The sequence below is a fragment of the Hyposmocoma kahamanoa genome, unplaced genomic scaffold (genome assembly GCF_003589595.1).
Source record: "Hyposmocoma kahamanoa isolate Upper Pololo Valley unplaced genomic scaffold, ASM358959v1 78, whole genome shotgun sequence".
Classification (NCBI taxonomy): Eukaryota; Metazoa; Arthropoda; class Insecta; order Lepidoptera; family Cosmopterigidae; genus Hyposmocoma; species Hyposmocoma kahamanoa.
Genome location: NW_020653945.1, coordinates 14,094,199 through 14,108,121, shown reverse-complemented (window position 1 = coordinate 14,108,121; position 13,923 = coordinate 14,094,199). Strand labels below are relative to the sequence as shown.

The 13,923-nt window shown below is 39.5% G+C and overlaps 1 protein-coding gene across 9 annotated transcripts in view; it reads left to right on the top strand.

Annotated features, from left to right (window-relative positions):
* LOC113233302 (E3 ubiquitin-protein ligase UBR5) overlaps positions 1-13,923 on the top strand; it is a 60,199-nt gene that overhangs the window by 20,272 nt on the left and 26,004 nt on the right. For 7 of the 9 annotated variants that reach the window (XM_026468374.1, XM_026468378.1, XM_026468376.1 and 4 more), the window contains exons 12-24: positions 2,948-3,330; positions 3,418-3,591; positions 3,796-3,984; positions 4,408-4,519; positions 5,203-5,310; positions 5,799-5,940; positions 6,206-6,349; positions 6,542-6,767; positions 6,939-7,177; positions 7,351-7,541; positions 7,847-8,001; positions 8,229-8,395; positions 10,447-10,692. In XM_026468374.1, the coding sequence (XP_026324159.1) occupies positions 2,948-3,330; positions 3,418-3,591; positions 3,796-3,984; positions 4,408-4,519; positions 5,203-5,310; positions 5,799-5,940; positions 6,206-6,349; positions 6,542-6,767; positions 6,939-7,177; positions 7,351-7,541; positions 7,847-8,001; positions 8,229-8,395; positions 10,447-10,692 (2,476 nt within the window). The remainder of the gene's footprint in view (positions 1-2,947; positions 3,331-3,417; positions 3,592-3,795; positions 3,985-4,407; positions 4,520-5,202; positions 5,311-5,798; positions 5,941-6,205; positions 6,350-6,541; positions 6,768-6,938; positions 7,178-7,350; positions 7,542-7,846; positions 8,002-8,228; positions 8,396-10,446; positions 10,693-13,923) is intronic. The other 2 variants (XM_026468380.1, XM_026468379.1) reach the window with 2 other exon arrangements.

Sequence of the window (13,923 nt, the reverse complement as noted above, 5' to 3'; positions counted from 1 at the left end):
CCCCTTTTGATTTTTAATAGATGTGATGAACTTACAAAAGTTGACAATTCAAATGTACTTATAAATTTTACAATTCAAATGTACTTATAAAATCTACAATTCAAATGTTGACTTAAAATTAAATATGTATAATGCACACTGGGCGGATTCACAAATTACGAAACAAATGTATATATACGTGTTTCATATACATTTTTTTTAATTCGAAATTAAATTAGTCCTCTTCTGTGTTAGACGAGGTAATGGTATCGTCGGAATCCGATACATGTATAATAAATGTATCACATACGTCGTCAATTAAATGGTCGAGTTGGCGCATTTTCGTTTCGACATCGTTGATAACGTGGTCTACACAATTTTTCCACTTTTGTGGCGTTACATTAGTTATCCCTTCTCCAAGCAATATTTTAGCTTCATTCATTTTAAAAGTTTTGTTATTTCTTGCGACGTGCCCCTTTACCTGTGCCCAAACTAACTCGATCGGATTTAGTTCACAATGGTAAGGGGGCAATCGCAAGACGGTAACGCCATAGGCTGCAGCCAACTCGTCCACTGTATACTTTATATAGTTTCTCTTTTCCCTCCTTACTATTACCATTAATTCTGTTTTCACCATTGAAAGTTCAAAAGAAATATTTTTTGAATTCAGCCAATTTTGTACATCTGCTTTTCGCCACGCTGTAGTAGGTGTCTGCTCCAGTCGTCGTGAGTGGTAAGGCGCGTTGTCCAATACCAAGATTGAACCGTTTTTCAACTTTGGCAGCACCAGCTTCAACCACTCTTCAAAATGTGCGGCATCCATTTCCTCGTGATAATCGGCTTTGTTTTTTTTGGCTTCGAAAATCAGCTGACATCCTTCCACGAAACCCTCTTCATTGCCAATGTGGCTAATTATTAATCTCCTCCCCTTTCCTCTAGAGTCCGTTAATCCCGTAGAATACCCTTCTAAAAATGCATCTTTGCGTTATTGGATTTGTGTATCTTGCCAGACTTTTTTCATTGTGTGACCTGCAAAAAAACAGGAGTAACTTATAGATTTTAGTATTATTTTTGCGTAAATTTGTAGTAGTTACTTGAGTCATTGATTAAGTAGGTAGGTATATTACCTTCATTAACCCAAGTCTCATCTTGGTAATATATAACCTTTCCCTCCCGTCGATATTGCTGGATCGCTAATAAATATTTTTTTCGCCACAAAATTATATCTTGACGGTCAATTAAGCAACTTTTCCTGTTTCTTGTCGCATATTTAAAATTTAAATGTTTGAGTATTTTGTAAGTTGTACTTCTCGATAAGTTAGGTAGCGTATCATCATCATTGATGGCTTCCTGGACCTGGAAGTAGAAATTGTTAGTCATGAAAATCTAGTTCAAGTAGTATTACTTTTTATCAATTAATACAGGTATAGACGACCACACTAATCTAAAAAGACCACGAAACCATCACGTCGGAGAGGCGCAGTGCCAGCACGTGCGCAGATAAGAACAAAAGCATTGGTTTTTTGCTAATACCACTGCTAAACTAAAAAACAAAAGCTATTGTCCCGCCGCGCGGTTGCACTCTCTATTCCGTTTTCTTATCTAGGCACCTGCTTGCATCGAGCCGACACTACGGTTTCATGATCTTTTCTAAATGGACTGAATGACAATATCGTCAAATAGATGCATAATATCATAAAATTTGATCAAATTCGATTTACGGTAAATATTAGTTACAAATAATTACCGTCCTCGTTTTCAGATGTTCATGGGCTATAAACCTGATTTTTAAGTTCGACGTTAACGAAGTGTCGGGAAAAACCCGAGTGCTGGCCCATCTCTGGTGCGAATTACGCAATTTGACTGTAATGATAGCTTTAATTGACAAACACGTCGTACGCCAAGATTTCTGCACCTAAACAACTACAGCAAGTTATTTAAATAATCTACCAAAGTGAATATTGATTTGCGAATGCTTACCTTGGCAATAGTTGGACCTTCGTTTCGGAAAAAGAATTGATGAACCTTGCGTCTTATGGCCTCCAAATGGAATTCATCGAATTTTTCTATGTAGCTTTTTCGCCTGCCTTTCGGTTTAGGGGGCTGAAAGTTCATATTTTCGCATTTTTCTTTTAGAACTGTATAAACAGTTGATTTTGAAATGCCCAGAATGTCAGCCGTTTTTTTAGCACATTCTGTTTCACTGGCAGCTTCTAAAAGATTTGGATCGCAACCCTTGTTTTCTTCCTGAACAATGTATTTATGTACATTCTCCGTCATCATCTTCTCAGTAGTACTGAGAGCAATACGTTGTCTTTTCTTTCGAGGCGATAAAATGCCCGAAGAAGTGGATGGTCCTGGGTTGTCGATATTGCGATGCAATACACAACAAATACAGTAACAAAAAAAAACTTAACACGATAACAGAAAACAATAACGTGAACTAACAAAAGAAACGTAATAAGCGCGAGCGCAAGTGAGCACATCCGAACAAGCCAAAGAGTGGTAGTCGAATGCGGCAAATTCAGCCGGCCCGCTGTGCCCGTGCGGCGTTTTATTTATTTGTTTAAATTTTAGTAGCTACTTTTGTCTATAATAAGTAATATAATAACGACTCGCATATACCAATTACCAGCATAAGTAAAGATGACGTATATTTATATTATACAGTTTTTTACGTTTTTCAATGTTAATTTATAATAAAAAAAATAAAAGCAATAGTAGCCCAGCAGTGGCACGAATAATTGGCCGATGATGATTCAAATTTAACAAGTTCGGACAATCATTGCGTAAGCGTAACCAATATTCAGTCGATAATTCATTCATTCATTCATTCATATTTATCGACTGCAATCACTAGGTACTTGAGAACGGGCAACACTTTTGCGCAATGAATTGTCAAATTTTTCCATCTTCACTAAAAACGGACTTTAGGTAATGTCTAAGTAATATGTAATGCGTTTTGTAGAACGAGCCAAACGCGTGACTGTCCGGGGAGAGGAAGGCTCCTCCAACGACGGCTCCAAACGTGACGAAGAGGAGTGGCCGCTCAAGGAGGTTGTATTCCTGGAGGACGTGAAGAGCGTGCCGCTTGGCCGCGTGCTCAAAGTCGACGGCGCTTACGCCGCTGTTCGATTCCCGACCGTTGGGAAAGATGGCAAAGAAATCGTTCCTTCCACCCCGGATGATTGGATGACGTTGTTGCAAGATTGCCGTCTCGTGCGCAAGGACGATTTAGTTGCGGTGAAGTGGGGCGCGGGAGGGGCCGCTGGCCCTCGTGGTCCTGATTGTCTGCAGCGTTCGCCAAGGAAGATTGCTTTGCCTCCAGAAGTTCAAGTCATTACCATTGCTGTAAGTTTTTACATTTCCTTAAATAAACTTATATCAAGCTATGTTTTCTGTATACTGTAGTCAGATTTTTGTCTATTTTCATTTTAGGTGGACAACCGTGGCGTACATGCTGTAGTTCGTCGCGCAGGTGGTGCGCTCGCGTACGCTGTGTACGCTGTGGGAACCACGCGCGCTCTTACCGACAGTACCTTCCCCACTGACAATACCGCATTGCTTGGGCATTCTAACGGACAGGCTATACATCTTGCCACCGCTGCTGAGGTCAGATTAAAAACTGCGGCATTGTATTCCTTTATGATAAGAACCACTTTAAATTGTAGGTAATAAAATCTCGACAAATAAAGGACGCCCTTCTGTTATTACTTCTTGTGTAATGGTCGTAAGTTGTTCCCACCACATATGTGTCGTCATGTCGTTTAGATGTCCGCTATGTAGTTATCTAAGTTTATATTGTGAATTCAACAGGGCAGCGAGCCCGTAGTGATGATGTTGGATGGGAACGGTGCGCTGTACCCAGTAGCACGCGACTGTGTAGGCATGGTGCGCGAGCCGCCGCCACTCAACCTACCGCCAGCACGGGCGTTGGCTGCGCACGCGCTGCCGTTGCACCCACATGGCGCAGCGCATTCGCACCATGCTGCGCTCAAGTCGCAGGTAAGGGTTACGATGACATTCGTCCCAACACTTATTTTATTAACTATTAATTCCTGGTGTAAGGCGGTGGCGACCTTGGGGAAATAAACGCCCCAGAGGGAGACCGCATATGCACTGGAAAGATAACATGAAGAATGTGGCGAGGTTGAATTGGATACAGTTGGTACAGAACCGAGAGAAGTAGCAGAAACTGAAGTAGACCTACTCCGATACGGTTGAGAACGGCTTTAATTTTAACGCTAAAGATACGTAAAAGCACATGTTTGGTTTTAGATTCATTCTGGTGAATTGGGAAATAATTTTCTAAACAGAAGTTTGCATACTATATTTAGTACCCTTTGGCCGGACGTGCATTACATTTCCGAGTCAGAGGTCGTGTTATTTTTAGATTGTATGTAACTAATTACATTATTTACGACACAGGTGGCACTAATAATATTAGTACCGGAGCCACAACTGATGATGCCGCGCGTTCTGCGGTGTGATCTTGAAGGAGTACGTACGCTACTGCATCAACTGGAGGCTGACTCTAACAGTGTGTACTTTTAAGTATATTAGAAAAGCATACAATGAAATTACTGTCTCTTAAACTAGGCTAAATCCGTAACTAACTCGATTTATGTAAGTCCAGTGCTATTAAAAATATAGCGAAGTGTCTGCAGAGTTGTGTTACGATGTGAAATTTATTTTTAAAATATGATTGATGCTTGCCCGCCGTGGCAGCAACAATACTATCTAGCTAACATTGGCTAATTCTTTAACTAATTAAGTACTTATCGAGTCCTTAGGTTTTCGCGTTTTTTACACATAAGAAATGAAATAATTTTTCGCATCCTAATCGCGTGTTTGTTTTTTCAAAGTATTTTTTTTCCAAATATAAAGCATAATAAAATGTAAAAGGCCCGAAACGGTTGGTTCGTTTGATACGCGATTTAGATCCGAAAAAATAGTTTCATTTCGTATTTAAGTACTGTAACTTATCTCTTTAATATTTTGTTAGGCAGTCAGTAAAGTTATTATTATTATTTAATTTATTATGCTTTCATACATATATGAGACGTTAAAACAATACGGTATTGATGACCCAACGTTCGATTTCATTTTCTCGTACTCCAAGCAAAATACCAATGTTTAAATCGGTTGTAAAATACATATAACATTGATCGTTTTTCACCCTTGTTATTATAATCTGTATTGTAATCTACTATTTTTTCACAGAACAACAAGTCTTATCGATTCTCCAAGAACGTTGTGATGGCAACAGAAACATACTACACGCTTGTGTGCACATGTGTGCTCCTACGTCTAATAAGGAACCTGACATAGGTAAGTTGTTCCGTAAATTGTTAGAAATAATTAAGATATTAATGAAATTATAAGTGATTATATAAATGATATGGTCTTGTCTATAAACTATAATAACCATTTGACATTACACATGCATAGTGTCTTCACACTATGCCACATGCATAGTGTCTTCACACTATGCATGTGTAATGTCAAATGGTATGACTGGTAGCCTAGGCCTAACATATGATATAGAGTAGTAATTATTTATAGTTGTAGTAACACAAAATAGCAACCCATGGAAACATACTCTCAGAGGACGTTTGCAAACCACTAATTACAAACAAATACATATCAAAATATTAACTATCACTTCCCACAAATTAGCACAAAAAACTTTGTATTTATGATTTATGGAAGGTATGATTGCGAGTTTCACCATTTTTAGTTCACGCAGTTGTTTGGCGTTTTACCGTCATATTGTGTTATGGTGACAAGTAAAATTTTTCATATGGTTTTGTGTACAGTTGAGAATTCGATGCCGAATCTGGCAGGCAACCCCGGCAGTGGCGCTAGCGCAGAGGAAGCGATGCCGGCGCTCTCCTGGCCGCCGGAGACCTTCGAAGCGTCTGGAGATGAGGACAGCCTGATGGGACTTACTAATAACGGGTAAGGTATTTGGCAACTAATGTTGAAGAAACGCAATTTGTTGCAACGAGAACGTGAGTTAACACTTCACACTAGGAACATCAAGAGTTGCAGAATGACGACAGACGAAACGACAATTAGTATGACTCGTAATTCAATTAGTAACTAAATTACGTATATTATTACGTTTATTAATGTTGGACCAAGAACAATGTAGACTACATTGATAAGGATATGCAATAAAGACGAAACCCTAGTAACAGTAGTAACCGAGAGTCGTTTACAGCAAAATGTCAAGCGGCGGCAACAGCGGCAGCGGCGCCGTGAGCGCAGATCCTGCTGAGCGTCGCGGCAATGCCCTTTCGGCCCTGCGTGCCCTTTGCGAGAGTCCTGTACTACAGCCTTACTTAATGCAACTACTTACTGCTAAGTAAGTACATTTCTCATAAATTACCCTTTACAGCGTGGTTTAAAAAAGTGAAAACTAGTTCGTAGCTTCAAGTTTTCAATAATTTGACCTCAAATTGCTGATCTAAGTAATATTTGTGTCCAAGATATCGATATGACGCTATATTAAACAAAAGTAGCTGTTTGTTATGTTTTTCATAATTTTATTATTTAGGGATGGAATGGGCCAAACTCCCCTAATGGCGGCTGTAGCGGAACGGGCATACCGTGCGGCTTTAGTTCTTGTAGACGCGATTCGCGCATGCCCGGATGTGGATGAGGCCCAGCGTACCGCTGCCATATTCCCTCCCACAGCGCACCCCGATCACTCTCCGCTTCTCGTTCTCTGCTGCAATGATACCTGCAGCTTCACGTGGACCGGACAGGAGCATATCAATCAGGTACTGAATAAACATTTGTTTTCATTACTTTTGCACATGAATGGTCGTTAATTGAATTTTGTATTTGTCAAGGTTATTAATTGTTCTTACATGTTAATAGTTTATGTACAAAAATATTTACAAGTTGATGATAATCATCTAACGTTATGATATTTTCGGTTTCTTGTATAGGATATTTTCGAATGCAAAACTTGTGGACTCACCGGATCCCTTTGCTGTTGCACTGAATGCGCTAAGGTGTGCCACAAGGGCCACGACTGCAAGCTAAAACGCACATCGCCGACGGCCTACTGCGATTGCTGGGAGAAGTGCCGCTGCAAAGCTCTCGTTGGCGGCAACTGGACCGCGCGTTGCGACTTGCTCGCACGCCTTGCTAGGGATACTAACCTCGCTACACACTTCAACTCCAGGTAATCTTAACAAAATCGAAACAAACTATAGACTAAAGCGCTAGACTGTCCGTAACTTTGATTATTTTACTAGAGTATTTTCGACAACTTTTTATGTAACGAACACGATGAGCTGTGATTGAGATATATGATTACTACTAGGTTTTAAAATCAGCATCGTTATTGTCACACAGGGGCGAGTCAGTCCTGCTGTTTCTTGTACAAACTGTGGGACGACAAGCCGTAGAGCAACGTCAATTCCGCGCAGGCGGCGGGCGGGGCCGCGGGCCGCGCAAGCAGCCTGGCTCCGACGCAGAGGTCGACGCTCCCGATCACGATCTCGAGCCACCACGATTCGCAAGACGCGCGTTGCTGCATTTGCTTGGTATGCATTATACACAATACACAAGTCTCAAAATCAGCCTCTACGCTATAAAATATGTGGTGTAAACATCCCTAGGAAATGTATAACTGACCTAATTTTTGCGTTGCAACCGTTACACTCACCCGACTCGTGATACAAATGCAATACGATCTCACGTTTTAAAATACGGTTAAACAAATAAATGACCACTTGAATGCAATAATTTACAATTACAGAAGAATATAGAAGAATATGAATTTTTTTATTAGATAAAGATTTTACTTATCGAATGAAAGACAAATAAATAATCCAATTCGTTTGTCCAGGTGACTGGCCTGCTGTGGAGGCGGCGATAATGTGCGGATCGTCGTGCGGCAGTGGCGACGGCGAAACCCGCTCCGGGAGTCCCGCACCACACCAGTCTGGGACCACTTTGTTGGACAAATTCACGCATGCACTTATCGTGAAGTGCACTAATGAAGTAAAAGGCTTTTTTATTCACTATGTAAACTTTATAGGGAGGGAGTTGTCAACGCGACTGGGTTATTGCCTTACTGCAATAATTATGCTGATTAAGTTATGTGGTATTGTACATAAGATATTCAAGTGGAAGTTAATTTTAAAATGACAAATACAAGTATTAGAAACACTTAATCCTTATGACAATGTGCATACGGAAGTTTATATAATTATGACATCAATCTTCAGATGCTAGACACCCTGCTGCACACTCTTATCCGCGAGCAACAGAATGAAACGATCCCGGGGCGCGCTGAGCGTGCCCGCGAAGTAGCGCGTCGGTTTGTGCGCTCCGTCGCAAGGATCTTCGTCATATTTAGCGTTGAAATGGCGCCGGGAGCTGCAAAGAAGAAGGGGTAAGGGTTTCTAGATTCTTGTAAATAGACAAATTAAGCGATTACGTTATAAAATATCAACTAAGGCTCATTTGTTCCAGTAATTTAAAGATTAGTACAAATTGTGATAATGAAGTATAAAGCAGGATGCAAGTTAGAAGTGTGCAATTTAACAATAAAACCAAGCGATTGTTTTTATAAAGTATAGCTTTATTTATTTATTTATTCAGGACATTCCACCATAAGTCAATGCATTCCACATAGAAAAACACTACACTTTAAATATCGAACATAATAACTTAAAACTAAGTGCACACTTAAGGAATATTACAGCAATGACAACAATATGCTGTGAAATATTAATAAAATTATTGCTGTTTTAAATTATGCGAATATATTATAATGAATCTATCTACTTATAAAATCGATATACACGAACTGATTTAAATAATAAAAATGTTAAAATATAAATTTGAGAGAGTTTACTGAGTACCATAAAATGAATTGAAATGTAATTTATGTATTTATAATATCACCCAGCCTTCTTTTGTAACTGTTTAACCCAAGACCAATGTCCAAATCATGTGATTTGGAAAGCGAGTTATACATCCTGCAGAGCCTTGGCATAAGAATGAAATGGTTCGAGATTCGTTTTTGAAACTGGTATGGCAAAAAAGTTGTAAGCGCTTTTCCTGGGCAACCAACAAAAATTGAATATGTTGCTATAATAACTCAGGGCAATCTAATGAACCGTTAACAAGTTTATTTAGGAATATTAAATCAAGTCTCTTTCTACGGTTGACCAAAGTTGTCAAATAGTAATGCTTGAGTCTATGTGAGTACCCTGGAAGTCTCTTAGCACTAAAATCGCCATTTGCCAAGTGATACAGAAAGCGTTTTTGAACACTTTCCATACGTTTGATGTACACTTCGTAATGAGGAGTTCAAATAACACTGTTGAATTCTAGTCCAGGTCGTACTAATGCTTGAAAGAGTTTTATTTTTGATGAAGACTTGAAACCCTTTGCATTGCGCAGAACGAAACCCATCATCCCAAAACCCTTGTTTACCGCTTTTATAATATGTGAGTCAAACCTCAAATTTATTCTGTATACCAAAACCCCCAAGTCCCGAATCTCGTCTACTGTCCTTAATTCCTGTCCGTCAATATTGTATTTGTATAAGTTGTTAAGCTTATTGCGTGAAAAACGTATATGATGACGTTTAGCAACATTTAATATCATTTTATTGGATGTGCACCATCTATATAAATAATATCTTCTTGGAATAGTTCTGAATCCTTGGAAGACTTAATTGGTTTTATTATATTTAAGTAATCGGCGAAAAGGTATAAACTCGAGTTTTTTAAACAATGAATTACGTCGTTAATAAATACGTTGAAAAATATAGGACCCAAGTGAACTCCTTGGGGAACCTCAGACAGAGCAACAAAAAAATTTGAACTAAAACCGTTTACCTTAGAATGCCGATAACATAAGTAGGACTTAATCCATTTAAGCAATGACCCATCAATGCGTGAAAGCGAAAATTTATTTAAAATAATTTGATGATCAACTTTATCGAACGCTTTGCCGATGGCGTCCACTGGAATTCGCTCATCTACTAATTTAGATATACTAGATATAAATATCGCTAAGTTTGTAGTAGTTGATCTTGACTTAACGAAACCATGCTTATGCGTAGTAATAAAATGCTTCAGGTGCCAAACTAGATGCTTAGTGACAAATTTTTCTAGAACCTTTCCAATAAATAATAAAAATAATATTAAACTCTAAGGGTCGTATTCTAGAACTCTATTCAATGCTCAAGTCAGGATTGCACTGGCAACACAAGCACTGGAAATAAGACCCTAATGGCAGGGACCTGAGTATGATTTCGAGTGCTTTAAAACATACTCAAATCCTGACTTGAGTGCGAGTAGAGTTCTAGAATACGACCCTAAAAGTGCATAGATGCGTCGTATGTTGTCGTACGTTGCTATAAGTGCAGCATCGGGTTATAACACTCAACAACATGCTTCGATCACTAAACTTGATTTATTATTCTCACAGGCCGTTATCTATAACATCGTCACTCGTCCGGTGTCGGCGAGTTTTCGCAGCCTTAGTGGCACTCGCAGTCGAAGAGTTAGTGGAAGCCGCAGACGCCCTTCTGGCCCCAGTACGACTAGGCGTCGTACGACCCACCGCGCCATTCCCCTTGGCTACCACATACGTAGACCTTGTCAATGGCAGCGAGGACTTGTTTGGTGTTGAACCACTCTCGACCGGACATTCACGACTAGCACACGCCAGACGGTATGATAAACTATGATATAAAACTAGAAGACTTGTTTATTGCTTAACCGAAAGAGATAAATATCTACTAATGGTCGTTATTGATTTTAAACATTTCGTCGCCTTACATTTTCAATCTCGTATCTTAAAGCACAAAGTTACTGAATTGCAAAAAATGGATTGTAGATACAAATTTTACTGATATCACATTTCCTTCATATTCACATTCTGGCTTTTACGTATTCTTAAAGTAATGCATCCAACTTAATAAGAAATTTAAAATAAATATAAAGTCTTCTCATCTCCTGAATAATCGTTCTTTATAAGATACGAGTTTGAGAACATAAAGCATCGATTTGCATTATATAATAGATATGTATTGTGTATACATACATATTTATATAATATGTATATTTATGTTAACGGAAGAAGTATCAGAAATTTGAATCCTCATCTTGCCTCGTCTCGTCTCTCCTCGCCGGTGGAAAGCACCTTAAGCGCCCAGTTACACGACGCGAAAGTTTTCGCGCGGCTATCGCCTAGTTACCCGCTTTCATGTACATTAATGGCGAATCTAAATTCTATTTACTAGGCAACAATATTTAAATTCCTCTGAATAAATATTCTATAGACCAAATTCAAGCCAGTGTCGCCCACGCGCTCGAGACGCTCATTTAAGTTAAAATGTAAAAGCTAAATAAATAGAGCGTATTTTGCCATGACAGTTAGATTCACGCGGTCGCTGCGTGGGGGCAACGCAGTCTCCGCGCGGTGCGATGAGCGCGATGAAATTCGTGTTGAATAAACGCGCCCTGACGGTTTGGCCTACCGATTTTCAAGCAGAGGTTCGAATCCGGAATTTATGTTTCCAAATTTCATTTGAAGTTTATCATGAGCTTACCGAAAAGGTAAAGGAATACATCGTGATGAAACCTGCACACCGAGAGAGGTTAATAACCCTTGTAAAACGCGTAAAGTCCCCAACCCGCATTAGGCCAGAGTGGCGGGCTATAGCCTAAACCCTCGCCCATTAGGAGGTCCGTAGGAAACCCGTGCCCGGCAGTGGAACGTATTAATGAGTTGACGATGATATACAGGGTGTCCCAAAAATAACACGCCAGAGCGACACTGTGGGTAGGTGAGCTTTATACCTACCAGAAAAAATAATTTGACCTTAGTAAAAGTCTTTTAGTTTTCGAGATATTTGCACTTTTTTATTTTTTTGGAATAACTCTACTTTTTGTTGAGTTTTTTGCTACTATTGCCAGGGTTAGCTCCTCCAGATGGTAGTTGTTTTTATTTTTCAGGTAACCTGAATAGTTTTTCCACGTACTGCAACTAATATTTTATCTGATAAATGTCATAAAATGTGAAAAAAGTTATTAATTTGGTATACCTCGTACTCTCGTACTCGTAAAAAATTAAACGTTAACTTTGAATAGCTAGTGTGATAAAAAATGTATGAAACTGAATTTGCCAATGATCTTAAAAATTGCTCCTTTAATGCAGAATCAGGAATGGTACAATATTGAGATTTTTCACAAGAACATAGTCATTTCATTTATTTTTCGTCATAACACCCCACCAGCCTAATCAGTTTCTAAACAACATTAAATTTAAACTTTTAAATGAATTAATTGCTAAGCGCTAGGTAACGGCGCATCAATCTTCTTCCCACGTTGTATTCGTAATATAGGAGTGAGATAGTTACTAGGCTTTTCTTTCTCTCTCTGAACTGGTACAAACAAACTGTGACAAATCAAACTTCCCAAAAGCATGCGGATTTAGCTACTAATATCGTAGTAGAGTGCCTTTGTGTGTCGCTTGATTTGTGGCCGTTTTTACTTAATGGAAAATAAAACAATAAAATTTAAATAATTTAATTTTTATTAGATATTATAGCAAGTGTTCAAACTGCCTCCCTCTGACTCTAATCCACATGCGACATCTTTTGACGAATGAGCTTCTCAGACGCCTCAAACTCATTTGAGAAATTTCTCGAGCTGCTTCATAGACTCGTCGTCGTAGTTCGGTTTCTGTAGTGATAGCTTTGGAGTAAACTTTATCTTTTAAGCACCCCCATTAGAAGAAGTCGAGGGGGTTCAGATCAGGTGATCTCGGTGGCCACAAAATTGGTCCCAATCGGCCAATCCATCTTCGTGGGAACGTCTGGTCGAGGTGCGTTCGGACGTCGCGAGCGTAGTGGGCTGGACACCCATCATTTTGAAACCTCATTCTTCTTAGTAATGCTATTGGCACATCTTCGAGAAGGTTTGGCAAATGGTTTTGTAAAAACTCTAAATAATTTTCGCCATTTAGAGTCGGAGGCAGTTCAACTGGACCAAATATTTCCCCATTGAAAATTCCGGTCCATAAATTAATTTTAAACTGGTGTTGGGACCGATCTTCTCTTCTCTCGTGCAGGTTCTCTAACTGCCAGCTATGGATATTGTGAAGGTTTACATAGCCATCTCTGCGACATGCTGATTCATCACTCCACAAAATCGTATTAAAAAAGTTGGGGTCTTCACTGTGCTTTTGAACCATTTGTTGACAAAACTGTACGCGTTTAGCGTAATCGCTCGGCAGTAAAGTTTGAACTCTCTGAATATGGTATGGGTGGTATCGGTGCCTTTTTAAAATTCGCTGTGCCGTAGACTTTGAAATGCCAGTCCGTCTTTCTATCAGGCGAACTGAAGTGGACGGATCTCTTGACACTTCCTGCAAAACTATTTCGTCTGCGACGGTACGAGGTCTGCCTCCACCACGATGGCCAGGGTTCCTACCCTCTCTGTATGCAGTATCAACTCTTATTATGGTCTCATGGGTCGGTTGCCTACGGTTAGGAAATCTTACCGCATACAATCTTGCTGCTAATCTTGCATTTAACGATACGATGCCGCGAGCAGAAACACGTCTAATTTCGCCGTAAACTAGGTACATGTCAGCGTAATCACTATGAGTGAATTCGGGGTTTGCTCCAACGATATTCTGTTGATCTGCCATTTTAACTGTATAAAGGCAGTATCCGGAGGCGCAGCCGTGGATCACACACAAACAACACGGTCCAAATAGTAAGCAAATCAGGGTCCAAAATAATGCCAAGTTGTTGATATGATTACTAAAAAAACTTTTCCGATCGTTATCAAATCAAAGTCCAAAGTGATGCCAAGTCGTCGAAAGTGTAGAAACGGAAGCAGCGATAAAACGAAAAACGCGTACGTAGCACAAAACACAAAGGTATGTACTAAC